The 17,123-nt window shown below is 35.5% G+C and overlaps 1 protein-coding gene across 1 annotated transcript in view; it reads left to right on the forward strand.

Moving 5' to 3' along the window:
• Nucleotides 1-17,123, forward strand: part of LOC149528716 (uncharacterized) — a 108,633-nt gene that overhangs the window by 15,432 nt on the left and 76,078 nt on the right. Inside the window, exons 2-7 of the mRNA XM_089811768.1 lie at nucleotides 6,630-6,759; nucleotides 6,947-7,701; nucleotides 7,852-7,932; nucleotides 8,042-8,140; nucleotides 10,751-10,909; nucleotides 11,002-11,088. Of these exons, the coding sequence (XP_089667894.1) occupies nucleotides 6,630-6,759; nucleotides 6,947-7,701; nucleotides 7,852-7,932; nucleotides 8,042-8,140; nucleotides 10,751-10,909; nucleotides 11,002-11,088 (1,311 nt within the window). The remainder of the gene's footprint in view (nucleotides 1-6,629; nucleotides 6,760-6,946; nucleotides 7,702-7,851; nucleotides 7,933-8,041; nucleotides 8,141-10,750; nucleotides 10,910-11,001; nucleotides 11,089-17,123) is intronic.

Raw genomic sequence — 17,123 nt, forward strand, 5'->3', positions numbered from 1 at the left:
CTATAACATCATTAACACTAGTCTGTACAAATGCTTCCTTGCCAGATCTCAAATCATCAATATCATCCTTTAGTTTGCCAATGTAAACTTTTGCATCTTTGTATATATCTTTCAAGTTATCTCTCTCTTTAGTAAGAAGGTCAATCTTTTCAAGGGCTTCTTCAAGATTCTTCTTCAACTGTTCCATATTCACTGGGATCTTACTTAAGCTGTTAAGCCTCTTCAAAGTAACTGTGCTTTGATACCAATTGTTAGAAATAGATAATATTGAGGGGGAGGGGGAGGGGGAGGGGGAGCGGGAGGGGGAGGAGGAGGAGGGGGGGGGGGTGAATTAGTATTCTACAAACTTTTGCCCATAACTGAATATTGTTAACTACTTTATAACTTGCATATGAAAGTAAACCAACAATACTAAACAATAAATATAACCATACACATAGAGAACTCATAACACCATTATTTGCTAACTAAGGAAACCCTGGCCAAGGGAAAACCCCGGTGGGGATGATACCCACTAGATGATTCGCTAAACAATAGGATCCTGTTAGGAGTCTATGTAGTACATATAGTGTCTCGAGTATTTGTTAGAGCACTAGGCCTTGTTAGAAGCCTCAACCTTGTTAGGAGTTGGTAGATCAATTACAATGTATGTAAGAAGAGCCCATTGCTCTAATATGCAATTATACAATTCAGTTCCTTCACATAATAGATAAACATACAATACTTGCTGTTGTAACTCACACTTGCTCTGATCTTACATCAAATTTCGCATCACATAAGGCTTGTAGATGGTACTCACAATAGTTTGCATGTCACATCTAATCATGCAACTTCCACAATATTTGTGCATTACACACATTCACTACACAACACACTTTTCTACCCTTATTTGCGCATCATAAGATCTTTACTTATATCTTGTGCATTCACAAATTGTTGCTTAGTCAGCTTCCATGTCTTTACACGTTTGACATAATATAAAATAACATCCACATAGTCGGCTTAACATGACAGTAATTATTTTGAAACAAAATAATTCCTAAAGTCGTACAGATCTGTTTCCTGCTAGCTCTGTTCTGCACTGTTAATACCAGCATAGTTAAACTTACTGTTACTTGCACTGTATTGACCGTACACACATGCGCACTGGTACACGTCATCAGGACAATGTTACAAACCTTTTCTCAACTACGCATAACCTAATTCTCTGCGTATCGTCTGTATTGTTAAGATCTACTCTCCGTACTCCTGCAAATTGTCTAATACTTAGATAATTTTCTGTCTCTGAATGCATAAATGAACTGCCGATTATATGTTGCCATAAATGACAACCATCAAGACATCTAACTGAAATCTGTGCACTTTCACACCCCAAATTTGTAAGATGATCAGCAAGCTTGTTTCCTTTCCGTAGAGTATGGGATATTATACATTCATTAAAAGAGTTTATAACCTGCCAAATTCGATCCATGATATAAGCTATCCACCAAATTACAAAGTTTTAGTAAGGCAGGCATTTATAATGATCAATGAATCACACTCATTGTGCACCTTCTCATAACCACTCTTCTTTGCCAAAACTATTCCTTCCAATAGCGCTTGCGCCTTTGCTACATTGTTTGTTCTTGGAGGAATTGGGCAAGCTTTTATTGCTGGCAATTGTCCTTCATGGTCTCTTATACATACGCCTATTCTTGATTTGCTTGGATTGCCATGCGATGAACCATCAAAATTGATCTTGTGAAATCCATGAGGAGTCTAATTAGTCGATGCTCTGTCTACTACCTAATGACTCTTGAGATTAGGAGTTGGTTCCTATTGGGATAGTTACACCCTTCCATTCTATCAATATTCTGCCATCCCAACAAGAAAAATAATGACCACATCTGCTGTTAGCAGATTTGGATTAACAGTCTCCACAATGTTTTCCTCTAGCCATTCTTGCACACGAGTCAGAGAGGAAATCTCATGTCTAAATATACGCTTATTTCTTTCCCACCATATTGCCCATACCACAGCTGCAGGAACACGTTTCCATATACAATGAAACAAAGATTCTGAAAATAATGTTGGCCATGACTGGAACAAATCCCATATATTATTTGATAAAGGCATAGAATAGTTTAGTTTTCTAAGAACAAAATGCCAACATTGCAGAGTGAAAGGACAATTCAATAGAAGGTGGTTCACTATTTCAATTTCTTCATGACATAAAACACAATTAAAAGGTTGTGCTATACGAAGTTTAGTCAGTGTGTCGCTAGTATGTATTTGTTTCCTTAATGCCAACTAGGCAAAGCAACCAGCTTTAGGTAAAGCTACACTATACCAATAGAAGGAGAATGTTTGAAATATAGGTCTCATATTATCAATATTTTGAATTGCTGAATATCCTTCCTTAATGGATACTTACCATTTTTGGCAGGATCCCACCTAAGAACATCATCCTTGTTAGAGAAGAAGACATCACGTTCTGCAAAAATCTTTTTCATCAACAGCCTTTGCTGATCATCTAGAGGTAAACTAGAAGGGTCCTTCCATATGATTCTACCGGAGAATCTTTCAACAACAGCTGCATAACGAATCAGCATACTACTCCAAGCATTCATACTCATAGTAATATTCATGATTTCCTTATACAAAGGTGAATGAGCCAATTGAGGTTTTTCATTCCATGAATCCTTCCAATATAATTCCTTGAATCTGTTATGTACTACACACGTAATATATTCTGACACTACATCCCGAGATGACATCATAAAATTCCATACTGTGGATCCTTTAGGAGGATCAAGGATTGTAAAAACATGCGTAGGATCTCCATTGTTCAAATATTTCTGCTGCATAATCTGACACTACTTGCTGTCTGGTTTTGAATACTCTATAATATCAAGCTTTCTAAAGATTGGCCCGACTTGTGTATACTTAGAATCTCATCAAAACTTTTTTCGTCTTCAGTATTGATAGAGATACTTAGAACGGATGAATTTATGGAAGATGTGAGTTATTACTTGGTAGCTAGTGGAGTGCCAAGGAAAAGGCTCAATAACAAAAATTGAGAGTGACTGCCATTCAGGGAATCAAAGTTATTCTGTATGTCACATGTCTTCTGAAAAGTAACAGGAATTTGGCTTTCTTCTGGCATCATACATATGGAATCAATTAAAGGAAGGTAGAAGAAGAATCAAATAGACTATGTGCTTTAACACCAAGTTGGAGTGATAGTAGGTTGGAAGCGGTGATATTGGGATAAATCAAGGGAGGGGTTACAACTTATTGTTGTGCATGTACCAGTTCTGTGATTGGAAATAAGTGTATCGAAATGGATAGATAGAATGCTCTGAACTTCTCAAAAAGCTAGCTGGAAAAGTACACCATTTAGATCAAATCAATATTAAAGAGAGCTATAGTTAGGGAAGTTTAGACAGGCATTTCAGGTGGTCAATTATGACTATCCAGTAGTGAACCTCGAATGAAGAACCAGCTTGTGGTAGGGAAAGGGGAAGATTTAAAGACCATGAGAAGTGTTGGATTTCAAGGTTGAGATGTCTGCAAGAATTGTCACTTTCAATATCCGTGTGCTAGTATAACAAAGAGATAAATATTCTATGATTCATTTTTTTTGTTATTAGTGTATGCTTTTGTATTGATCTCTATGATAGGTTGACTTTATGAGTTATTATGAATCCCTCTTGGTTACAAGATAAAATGGGATGGTGAGCGATTATATGCAAAGCAATGCAGACTGTAAGGGGGCACTGCTTGTAGTCTTGGACTGAATTGATAATGTGCGAAATGATATTCAGAGGTAGACTATTTGGATTCAGAGGGAGGTTGCATCTAATTCTTTCAATGCTTATGCGACAGGGTAACTGCTAAAGCTCCCTATTTGGTCAAACTGGAATCAGCTATCCTATTGTGGTGATTAAAGCTGTTCCTGCTGAGAGGGATTCGTTCATATATATGATACTATAATGCATTCTTCTCTAGGAGAAGTTTGAGGTGAGAGCCCTCATTTCACCCTCTGCAAATAGTTATTGTCGACCACTCTCAGCGAGTAGGCATAGTGGAAATGTATTCTTCTCTTGGAGAAGTCTGTGGTGAAAGCCCTTGTTCCACCCTCTGAGAATAGGTATAGTGGACCACCCTTTGCAAGTAGGCATGGTAGAAGTCGTGTGCAACTCCATGGCATTAATTTAATGCTACTATGATGAACAATGTTATGCTGAGATAACATGTTTTTATGAGAATCTATGTGATGAAAATTTATTTTTGACATCTTTGGTTGCAGCTATGTGTGCCTGCCATACTAAAGATCCCTCTCTTGCTAAGAGGGAATGTTGAAGATTTTAGCTGTGATAGAGATCTTTATCTCTGATTTTGCTATATGTTGAAAATGAGATAATATCTATATACTGTGTTTACAGCTGGAGAAGATATTCAAGATATTTATTTGAGATAATATTATATGAAGAGACATGTGTTGTGTCATGCATTTGGGAATATGAAAAGACTTCTTTTTAGAAATTGAAGAGACCTTAAACTGTGAGATGACAATTCTCTCAATTCTTTATATATATTGTATTCTGTGGAAAGCATTGTACTTGAACTTTTTAATTATAAAAAAAATTAAAAGTGATATTTTCGTGGTGTGGCTGGGATTTTCCTTTCAAGTGGAAGGGTTTTCCCAGGATAATTTCTTGTGTCTTTTGTGTATTTCTTGTTCTCTTTTATTGCTGTTTATCTAATATTTTCTGGGCAAAACATGAACAAGATCAACCCCAAACTGACATGCATGAGGAAGACCACACAGGCTAGTAGGAAAGGTGGCTCTGATACCACTGACATGATCTTTATTAAATCTCAGATGTTTATTTCTTTCCCTTCTTAAGAAATTGATTATTTGAGTTGATTTTAATGTTACGAATCAATGCATGCAATAACCAATATGAAAGAATAATGAAAATTTCAAGGAACTATGAATGGGAAACTTGATATTCTATGGATTGATTACAGCAAATAGAAAGTAGGAGATTTATTACAAGCTTGATTAATGCTATCACCGATTGTCTAATCAGACTTTCTGCAGAACAAATCCATAGTGCCCAATTGCGATTTCCTCATTATATGCCGAATTTCGATAAATATAAATGGCCACAGCTATCTAAAGTATTTGGGTGACCTTCCTGCCAAAACGATCAAAGAGGAGCCTACATGTTTGCAGGTTTAACACTGCCTCTTGCAGACTTACTCACCTTCCACATCTGAAAATTGATGGCGAATTCACGAGTGCCTGGGGTTGCGCCCAAGCTGGTGATTTTCAGGCTTTAAGTCCTGCAATTGCTGTAGTTGCTTCTTATAGAGAAAATACAGTAGTAATGATTGATTGAGTGATTCCTTGAACCCTATTACATCTTTACAAATAAATCTTCAGCCAAAAAATCTGTCGAACTCTTTTTTACTTCTTTCCTTTGGACTTAGGCAACTATTTACATTCACTTCACATTAGTTAAATCGCCACCATGACCTAGGGATGATAATGTTATAACTTAAGTTGGTGGTCCCTCTAATGACTTGAAGTGAACACTTAAATATATTAAATCAGACTTTAGCTTTTGGGCCAATTATTTAAAAATTCTCCATGTCCCTTTATTATTATAGCTTAGCCTATGAGGGATGGAAAAGATTAGGGTAGCATTTTTATTTATTTATTTATGACTATGCTAGATGGGACATTACACATAGGATGGTTTTTGAAATGGGCATAAAATTGAAATAGGTGAATACAATGATGGACAGACCAATGAACTTATGCTGCCATGAACGTGCAGGAAACTGCTTATTTTATGAATCCTCAACATACTCTAAAATCCTTCGATTTTCATGTGTCCCCATTTGTTTCTTATTTTATGGAGAAGCTGTTTATTTCTTGTTATGATTGTAAATGGATAGATGGAACCACTAAGTTATCTTGTCCTTGTAGTCTTTATACAGCGATTTTCTAGTTTTATTCCATTGTGGTAAAAATTAGTTGACATATGTTTTCATTGTTGAACTTGAAACAACACCTATTACTCATAAAGAAGTTTGAATGCTGTTACAAATGAAAATAAACTCAGCATTGAGAGACATATTTTTGCAAGTCATGATCCCAAAGATAGATTGGTGGCTTCTTAAACAACAATCATGGGTTTCCTTTTTGAGTTTTCATGAATGTATGATTTTGTTACACCTAAAGTAGGCTTCAGAGTACCACCTTTCCCATTTAAAATATCATACTTATCTTTTAGGTGGTATGTGTTGTATGTCAGTGATGGTCTATGGATGTAGAATTTCTATTTGGTATTTGTTTTTCTGTTTTTATGAGGATGTCATTTTAGCTTTTTCGTCTTGTATTATTTTATGTCATTTTCTCACCATCCTTAGTTAAAGCTTTGCTAATGTAGATATGATCTACTCTTTCAGTGCTCTTGGCATGCTAGGTTGCTATATTCCTAAATAACTTATTGATGTGAGATCTTTGTTTTCACTGTTTCAACAGTAGGGGCAGGTATAAAATATAAGTGGATTTTTATCATTGCATCTCCCAAGTTGATTGATATAAATACTTTATGGTTTAAATGACTCAGGGCATAGCTTATCTAGCCAAACCTTTGCTCGGCTTTGCACCTACAGTTGTAATAATTGTTACTTTGGGAGCTACGATGCTATGGATGTATGGCGGCTTCTGGATAATTGGAGCATTGCTTATAATAGGAGGTGCTATAAATCTCCGTGATTTTGTGATTGATTATTTTATGTGATATACTTGACCTGAGAAAGTGATCAATTCCAACCTGTTCATTTCTTTCGACAGTTCTGTCTTGATCTTTTCAATATTATTTTCTGAAAGGATTATTTTAAATAACAAAATAAATCCAACAATTTGACATTTTTGGATGCACAGGAAGTCTGTTCAATTTGAATCATTCACGGCTTATTGTTCTAATCGCTACCATTTATTCTATGTATTGCGCTAAAGTTTGTACTGGTTGGTTTGGCCTAGTCTTTTGCACAAACTTGGCTTTTATATCAAATGACATTTTGAGCTACTTGCTAAAAACTAGTGGAGAGGACAATGATAGCAAATGTTTCAGTCAACAAGCTGAAGAAACTGCAAGTACTGCCAGAAAGTTTGATAATCCTCCCCAATCCACTACCACTAATTATCAATCAAGCAAATCTCATAAGACTAAATCATATGATGAAAGCTCACAAACTTGTCAGTCTGCACAAACAGTTAGAGAATCATCGCCTGTCAAATCACCAAGAAAATCTCATGAGAGTAGATCATCATGTGAAAGCTCACAAACTCGTCAGTCTGCACAAACATTTGGAAAATCATCAACTGTCAAATCACCAAGCGAAGCATCTGGTAAGAGCTCACAAACTGGTCAGCCTGCACAAACATTTGGAGAACCATCAAGCATCAGACCACCTAGCAAATCTCATGAGAGTAGATCATCTGGGGAGAGCTCACAAACTGGTCAGTCTGCACAAACATTTGGAGAATCGTCAACCATCAGATCACCTAAAGCAGATCCATCTCTTGCAGATGAAGTGTTGCATATACTACATAGTTCAGATCATTATGCAACGTTGGGTCTCTCTCGCTATGAGAAAATAGATATGGTAGTACTCAAACGAGAGTACAGAAAAAAGGTAGTGTCTTGTAAAGCCAGGAATGTCTGGAATTATTCAGATGTAATTCTTATGCCTTTTCTCTTCCCTTAGCAATTGAGGTAAATGCAGTTGGTTTAATTGCCAATAAACATTTATTCTGTATTGACCTTTCCTGCACTTTTTGGGCAGGCAATGCGAGTCCATCCTGACAAAAATATGGGCAATTTAAAAGCAGAGGAATCTTTTAAGAAGCTCCAAGGTGCATATGAGGTAAATCTTTCTTTTTGTTGCTTACCAAAATGTGAATAAATTTGATACATTTTCTGTATCTTTTTCTTTAAATTGCCAATCAAAAGCTATATACTGTTGCCATTTTCAGGTATTATCAAATTTGGATAAAAGACGTGATTATGATGAGGAGTTGAGAAAGGATGAATTGTCGAGTTCTCATCAAAAACTTCAGTGTGGCACTCAAAAGGTACATTATTTTTAAGAGTTGATTGTGTTTGTCATAAGATTTGTATGGGGTATTTTAAAAACATTTTTACTTAAATTAATGTGACAAGCAAATACTTGTAGAACTTGCTCATTAAAAGCCAAGATGGTACAATGAATATCTCCGTTACAACTTAGTAATGCCACCTATTTGTAGAAATTACAAATTCAGTAGGTGCTAAATATTATTTGAGGCAAAACTTACTATGGTCAAAAGGTAAAACCACTGCAAGGCAATCTACAAGACCACTTAAGTTTTTGAATTAAATAAAGAGTACTCAAGATGCTTATATTTTCCACACTACTTGATGGGTATCAGTCCCTAAATTCAATTATATATTCCTAGTTTGGAATAGTTGATATTTTGATGGTGGATGTTGAAAGATGGTCTCTGGGATTCCCAAGTGGTAACATGGTTTGCTATATATGATAAAGGAACATGGTTTCTCTATTTGAAATAAGTGGCAGCCCACAATGGCCCCAAAAAGGCTGGACAAAATGGTGCTTAGTCATTGATAAAAAAACTGGAAAAGTCTGTCAAACTGAATTTCCTTTCGTGAGAAAAAGTGCTGAAAGAGGTTCATGTGAGCCAAGTACTTATGGAAGGCCTCTTTTGGTTTTACATAAAATTCTTAATACTCCTGTATGAAATGCCTTCAAAAATGCCTCTGATGCTGGAGATTGTGTTTTCCTTCTTTGATCTAGCAATGAGATTCCCTTCCCAAGAGCAAGTTATCTGTGTTAGCTTTCAACATAACTAATTTAATTTGTACAATCTTGTCTTCGAGTACATATGTGGGAAAGGAACTTTGTTTACATCTACTGGTCACCTCTAGGTTGAGGTGAAATCCATAGATTGGATCAGAGCAATGAAATGGGGTTGACCTTTATAGATGAAATGGTTTGGCTGGTGATTGAATGGATGACTGCGCGTTGTAAAAGTTTATGGGACTCCCAAGTCTAAAACCTTAAGTGACATGATAATATGTTGAAGTTGGGTAATATACTGCATAGCATGGTGCATGCTGTATGCCCCAATCGACAAGGCTGAGTGCAAGTCCTAGGTGACTTTGATGGAAAAGATTTGTTGCTGGCATTTAAGCCAATTTATTTTTTCAAAAATGGCAGATTAATTTGTTTGTATTGTACACAATAACAGAAAACAATGAGTTGAGGGCTAGAATGCTTAAAACTGATTGGTACAGAATCATATTATTCTTATCTGAAGTTTGATATTTAAAAGAAGGTTGCGAGTCACGACTACACATTGATGGCATCTTCAATACACTTGTTAGTAAATACTGACCATACAAAAGAGAGGAAGAAAGAAAATGTATGGTCAGTGTTTACTAAGAAGTGTTTCTAAGGAGAGCATCAATGTGCAGTGGCAAAACCTAGTAACCTAGAGATCAAAATTAATATCAAAGAGCAGATTTAAAGAGGAAGTTACAAATTATTTAAGGTTCTGACACCCTATTCTGGCGTGTGTGGTATTTTAAAAGGTCCCATAGACTGATTTGGCCTTGTGGCCATTATTAGAATCTTTCATTCATTCATCTAACCTTTCTGTAATTTCTTTACCTTTAGATTAGAATAATAGGGCTCTCTGTCATATGTCAGTTTAATTTTTAAGCATTCTAGCCTTCTACTCATTGTTTTCTTTTATTGTATGTGAAAATGTATGGCCAGTGTTTACTAACAAGTGTTTTAAAGACACAATCAATGTACAGAAGACACAATCAACATGTAGTGGCAAGTTTCCTTTAATTCCTCAACCTTCAGATAAGAATAATAGGATTGTGTGTCATACCTCAGTTTTAAGTATTCTAGCTCTTAATTCATTGTTTTCTGTTATGACCTGTATTATACAAACAATTTAACAGTTATGCTGTACACTTACGTTGCACTCATCAACGAGTTTGGTTGAACAAATGTGCTGACTTTCAGGGTACTGAATATCTTTCATTGTTTAAGGTAACCAACTAGTTTGGCTTTGTGATTTGGTATCACCCTCCTTTTTCATTGCTTCACTTTGAAATGAAGTATTGTCCTTACAATGTATATTGCCATTTACAATTTTTAAAAGTGCTTATTCCATTCTCTTCTGGTTTCAGAGCATACGATTAGGTCTATTCAGTGCCTAGACATGGGAAAGGGCTTCCATCTGATTGGTTTAGCAAGAATAATAGCTCTTTTTTATGTTTAAGCTGCCAATGATTTTTTCTTGATTCATATTACGTTTTTATCCAAAGTCCTACTTATGGTAAGAGACATGTTTTTGTTTTGGTAAGCAACCAGGGATGTTACAAAGTCAAGTGACTCACACTTGAAATTGACAGATACTGCTAGTTATGTTTACAAGGTTTCTATTATCTTCTGTAGTTTTTAGGTCCTTTTCATAATTTGCATTCATGTTATTGTCTTTTTTGTCCTTTGATTTAAATGGTTTTAAGTATGAACACTTCGTTTTGCATTTTTTAAATCTACTTTTGAATTGAAGGTAATATAATTGAAGTTAAAATGATTGCATTCCCCTACCGATAAATCATTTTTTTAGTGATTTTCATTTTCTCCACAAAATCAACTGATCCAGAATGGAAGCCGCAACAATTCGGAGTATTATTCTCATAATTATGAGAAAGAGAGGAAGGATGTTTCTACAGGACCAAGGATAATAGCTTGCAGAAAGTGCAATAAATCACATAAATGGATGTTTACAAATAGAACCAAATCCCGAGCAAGATGGTGCCAGGTTTGATTTTTCATTAGTTTTCTGTATATGGAAATGTTAGTGTATTTGTAATTGGAAGCCGTATTTCTCTAAAGTGTAACAAATGGTATCAGGAATGTGAAGATTATCATCAGGCAAAAGATGGTGATGGATGGATGGAATGCTATGACCATATTTTGTTCTTTGGAATGCCACAAAAGGTATCTAGGCTGATTTAATCTATATCTTTGTTCTTTCCAGTTTTCAGTTATCTGTCAACTTAAGAGGAAGATTGTTTCATAGCTTGAAACTGAAATTTTTTGACCTCTTGAAGAAATGAGACTGTAAGAGTCTCAGAATCTCAAGTAATGTGAAAAGTCCTCATTGGATTCTTATCTAATACACTCTTGGGACGATAATTTTTTTTGACTTTTTAATTTGAGGTAAATTAAGAAGAGCTTACATTGCATTTATAAAAGCACAATAGTAAGGAGGAAATCTAGAGATGTCTCATTTGAGTATTTTCAATAGCCTTGTAAGAACACAATAGAGGTTTTTCGGAGACTTTAGCTTTCAGTACTTTGATTAAGAACTTTGCTATGGTTTCATAAGACTGTAACAGTCACAGAATCTCAAGTATTTGTGAAAAGTCCCAACTGGATCTCATCTAATACACTTTTGGGATGATATTTTTTTTTAACTTTTTAATTTGAGGTAAATTAAGAGCTTACATTGCATTTATAAAAGCACAACAGTAAGGAGGAAATCTAGAAATGCCCCATTTGAGAATCTTCAATAGCCTTGTAAGAACACAATAGAGTTTTTTCGGATACTTTAGCTTTCAGTACTTTGATTAAGAACTTTGTTATGGTTTCATAAGACTAAGAGTCTCAGAATCTCTAGTATTGTGAAAAGTCCTTATTGGATCTCATCTAATAAACTTTGGGATGATAATTTTTTTTTAACTTTTTAATTTGAGGTAAATTAAGAGCTTACATTGCATTTATAAAAGCACAATAGTAAGGAGGAAATCTAGAAATGCCTCATTTGAGTATTTTCAATAGCCTTGTAAGAACACAATAGAGGTTTTTCAGATACTTTAGCTTTCAGTACTTCGATTAAGAACTTTGTTATGGTTTCATATGGCACCAGCAAGTGGTTTCAGTTATGCTGCCCCTGGTGGCAACTTTTGGCATGCATGTGTTGACCTTTCGTTTTTAATCTAAAATTGTACCCCAACAATCATTCTTTTTTTGGATCTTGCAAATGTGAAACACATGGTTAGCATAGTTATTTCTTACACTTTTTACTCAAACGGGCAGTCATATCCAAGGTATTTCTATAAACTTTGAATCTTGAAGATGAGGTGCCCCAAAGACAGATTTCAAGAAAATCATTGAGGATTGGTGAGAAATGTTTGCATCATTATTTTTAGTTGTTATGTATATACATTTGTTTGATTTGAAGGAAGACAATGTCCAAAGCTTCCCAAAGATTGTTTTTTTCATCTTCAAGAGAATGGAGGGCAGTCTTAGGATGGATACTTGGGAGGATATTCAAAGTTTCAAACCATGATACAAGGAAGAATGGGATCATCATTATTGATAACATCACCTGACATAGATAATCATTATTTATGATCTCATAATTCTATCTAATTTTGCAATATTTTTCCAGCATTTTACTGTAGGCATCATTAAGAATTTTAAATTTTCTTACACCACCTTGTTTACACTATATTCATAATTATACATTGTTGATTTTCTTCAATATCAGATAGATGTGCATCACTCAGTAGATTTGAATCCTTATAAGCCATAAAGCCTTTTAAGGATGAATATCAAGTATGCAACTCCTCAGGTATTTGTGGTAATCTTCTTGAAAAGTGATTTAGTTGTGACAGAAATTTGTGTTTATTAGTCTAGGCCATAGCTTGGCTTCCTCACTATTCATGAACGTGATATCCAATACTAGAAATCACTTCAAAGATAATGATATCTAGTACCAGTGCAGAGCTTCTGTTCCAATGCAATATATCCTTTGTTACAGTGACTGCTTTGCAGAGAACTTGATGCCCTCTTGAATGAACGTACATAAAATCTCAGGTCACCATTTGAAATCCCTTTCCATTGTTAGGTGAAATGCTTAATCATCCAGCTACGAGGATCACCACTTTGATGGAGTCATCTGAATTGCAGGTCTACCTTTTCAAATGGAGATTCAACATCAAAATCACTAGCTGCTTGACAAAAGCTATACCAAATCTAGTGCATTGGCATGTTGTGGTCCCATTGTTCTTGTGCAAAGAAGGCTAGAACATGGAGTTTTCGTTATAGATTATTGCTCCATGAATAAAATCATGGTCATTTGACAGCTTCAATTGTGCCATGTTCTTCACAAAGATTAATGTGAAACTAGAATGGCTAGATTAAAGCTATCCCTATTGACATGGAAAGACTGCTATCAGGTCCAGAGGTCTTTAGCAATGACTAGTTATCTCTTTAAGTGTTACCACTGCTCCTGCTACATTTACACCCAAGGAAACCACACCCTGGGTCACCATTGATAACTTTGTTATTAGCTCTCTTGATGACATCTTCATATATAACAAGACGTGACAAGAGGATACAGATCATTGTATGGTAGCCTTCGCCTTGGTCTTGTGCAAAATGTAGTCTACTTTTTTCTAATACAAAATGCAGCTTCTTCCTTAGTCCATGCAGAATATACACTACTCAGGGTCCCATGTAAATCTTCTTCACTTTCACGAGTCCTTGGGCATCTATAACAGCCATGTTTTTTGTTTCTCACATAGTGCTTGTACGTATTACCAAATTTTGTGTGGTAGCACCAATGAAATGTGGCAACTTGATGAACTCAAACCAGAAAACTTTGTTTCAGGTCAGTGCTTATGATACTGGATCTCCATTGCCCTTTTAAGATTGAGGTTGAGATCTGTGAATTTGCACTTGGAGCAGTTTTGACTACAGACAAACATTTAATTCTATATTATTCTGAGAGATTCAATATAGTTCATGACTATTTGAGCTATGACCAGAAATGGCATGCCGCTGTCCAACCTGTGCCAATCTGGGAATATGTCATAAAATGTAAAACAAAGAAAAGACAGAATAGTCTAGTATTAGAAAATGAAAAACATTTCAGCATAAGGAAAGGACAAAATAATAAGCAGGGCAAAGGAAAGTGACATGAAAAAATACAGCATAGGAAAATGAATAAAAATTCTATCCAGTGCAAGGAAATTGACAAAAAATAGAAGTACAACTAACAGCAAGGTTGGAAAATGGAAGGTTGAAAGTCCAACCAACATCAAATGTGCATAACAAGTCCATGGTCTCCAGCATATTGGGAAAAAAGAATGGAGTACTGTGGGGAGGCAACCCTTCTAGGGGGGGTGTACAGAAGGTTGTGTCTATTCCATGGTACAATATTCAAGAAAACAATCTAAGCATAACTAAAAGACAAATAAAAGGTACAGGCAAAAGTAATAAGAAAACAGCGAGACGAGGACCGGGGATGGGGGGACGCTGTTCCGGCGTTTCCAGCAGTTCCACCAATCCGGCATCATTCTAGATGAGTTAGGGGGACGTCCCAATGTCCCATGAGGAGACAAGGGGACATCTCAGCGTCTCCTGAGGAGTTAAGGGGATAGGATCAGGTCCCTCAATGCCTCTAAGGGACGACCGGTCGTCCCCTGTCCAACCTGTTGGATATATGCCCAAAAATAAAAATATAAACAGCAATAAGGAATAGCCAAAATAGAAACAAGAGATGCACAATATTACCCTAGGAAAGCCTGTCCAAATTGAAGGGAAAAAAACCCATCTACACAACAGAATATGACCTTATCGATCATAAAAGTTGGAGTGTACAATGCCTTTCACTCGATGCGATAATATATAACACATAGAGAGACTCTTCACATTACAACCGAAGGTCTCCTGCATGTCTCTTCATTTTCAAATATACAACTCTACGAATTTTCATTCCTCAACGCATGTAGAATGACACCTCTTTATAATTAATATTACAATTATTATCATAAAATGTCCTCTTCAGCTAAAGGTGACCATACCAATAATAACTCTCATATTTTAGAGATAAAGATGTCTATCGTAGCTACAATCTTCAACACTCCCTCGTAGCAAAAGAGAGAGATCTTTAGTTAAGTAGTCACATAAGGCTGCAACAAAAATATGTTAATGATAAATTTTGATCACATAGATCCAAAACATAGTTCATGGAATCACTCAACATGAAAAACCTACAAAAATCACATTCAACTTTCATCATAAACTCACTCAACATGATGCTGGCATGGAATCTCTCAACATGACCAACTACAAAAATCACAATCAACTTTCATCACAGGCTCACTCAATATGATGCTGTCATGGAATCTCTCAACATGACAAACCTACAAGAATCACAATCAACTTTCATCATGGACTCACTCAACATGGTGTTGTCATGGAAGCTTTCATCGTGAAAAACTTGCAAGAATCACAATCAGCTTTCGTCACGGACTCGCTCAACACGATCCTGTCATAAAATCTCTCAACATGGCAAGTTATTAAGGTTTACAACCAGCTTTTTATCATGGATTCTCTCAACATGACTTCTAACTCCCATCACAGAATCTCTCAACGTGATGACATCATTGACTCTCTCTACATGATGCTCACTATGCATCTCTCTGAAGTGAAAGAGTTATTAGGTTGACCTTATAAAATTTTTATAAACATTTCCTCAAACATGATTCGGAGTCCACACGATGACTGGAGGAGAAGGAAACAAATAACTAAAGAAGGTTGATGCACATTTCCAAAGAAGCACGAGCTGAATGATAATCACACAAGAGCTTGAACCAATGAAAAGGAGACAGAGATCAACTGAAATATAAATAATAGCTCCAAGAAAATGAGCTCTATTGGAGCTACATAAATTTAACATAGAACAAAATTCATTGAGTATCTAAAAAGAGAAGACACTTCCGTCATTGCTGCGATCAAACTTGGCTTTGATACCATGTTGGATAAATGCATAGAAATAAAAATGATGAACAACAATAAGGAAAAGCCAAAATAGAAACAAGAGAACAAAATATTACCCTAGGAAAACCCTTCCAAATGAAGGGGAAAAACCCAACCACCCAACAAAATATCACTTTATTGATCATAAAAGTTAAAGTGTGCGATGCCTCTCGCTTGATGCGATATATGTAACACATAGAGAGACTCTTCACATTACAACCAAAGGTCGCTTGAAATTTTCCATGACTCTTCATTTTAAAATATACAAATCTACGATTTTCCATGCCCCAGTGCATGTTGAATGCCTTTATATTTGATATTACAGTTATTATCATAAAATGTCCTCTTCAGGTGAAGGTGACCATAATGATAATAACGTCCATATTTTAGAGATGAAGATCTCTTTCGCAGCTATAATCTTCAACATAACCGAATAAATAAAGATTTTTTTTTTTAATATTCTATTGGTCGTATTGAATATCATATCACGCTGCTAAAGGTGATGAGATACTCATACTTTTGATATCTACAATTGTTATTATTTAATATTTATATAATAAAAGTTGGCACTCTTCCATTTGCTGATTTGAGTATTTAAAATTTTAATATTTATTGTTCAATGTTCATTGTTCCACTTTCATGTTTAATGTTCAATGCAATGTTCAAGTATTTAAATTTAGTAAATTAGTATTTTACATCTTTATATCTTATATTGTTATACATCTTTTCATAACTAGCATTTTAAGTACCACATGTATAGTATATAGTATATACATCCCCGTCCTGTCCCCCACCGCCGTCCCCTTGCAGTCCCCTCGCCGTCCCCAAATTGAGGCCCCTCTACCTCTCATAAAAGTTAAAGTGTGCAATGCCTCTCGCTTGATCAATATATGTAACACATAGAGAGACTCTTCACATTACAACCGAAGGTCTCTTGAAATTTTCCATTACTCTTCATTTTAAAATATGCAACTTTACGATTTTCCATGCCTTGAATGCCTTTATAATTGATATTACAATTATTATCATAAAATGTCCTCTCCAAGTGAAGGTGACCATAACGATAATAACGTCCATATTTAAGAGATAAAGATCTCTATCACAGCTATAATCTTCAACACAACCAAATAAATATAGATTTTTTTTTAATATTCTATTGGTCGTATTGAATATCATACCACGCTGCTAAAGATGATGAGATA

Source organism: Cupressus sempervirens, chromosome 11 (assembly GCF_028749045.1).
Source record: "Cupressus sempervirens isolate cs-2001-9-10 chromosome 11, ASM2874904v1, whole genome shotgun sequence".
Classification (NCBI taxonomy): Eukaryota; Viridiplantae; Streptophyta; class Pinopsida; order Cupressales; family Cupressaceae; genus Cupressus; species Cupressus sempervirens.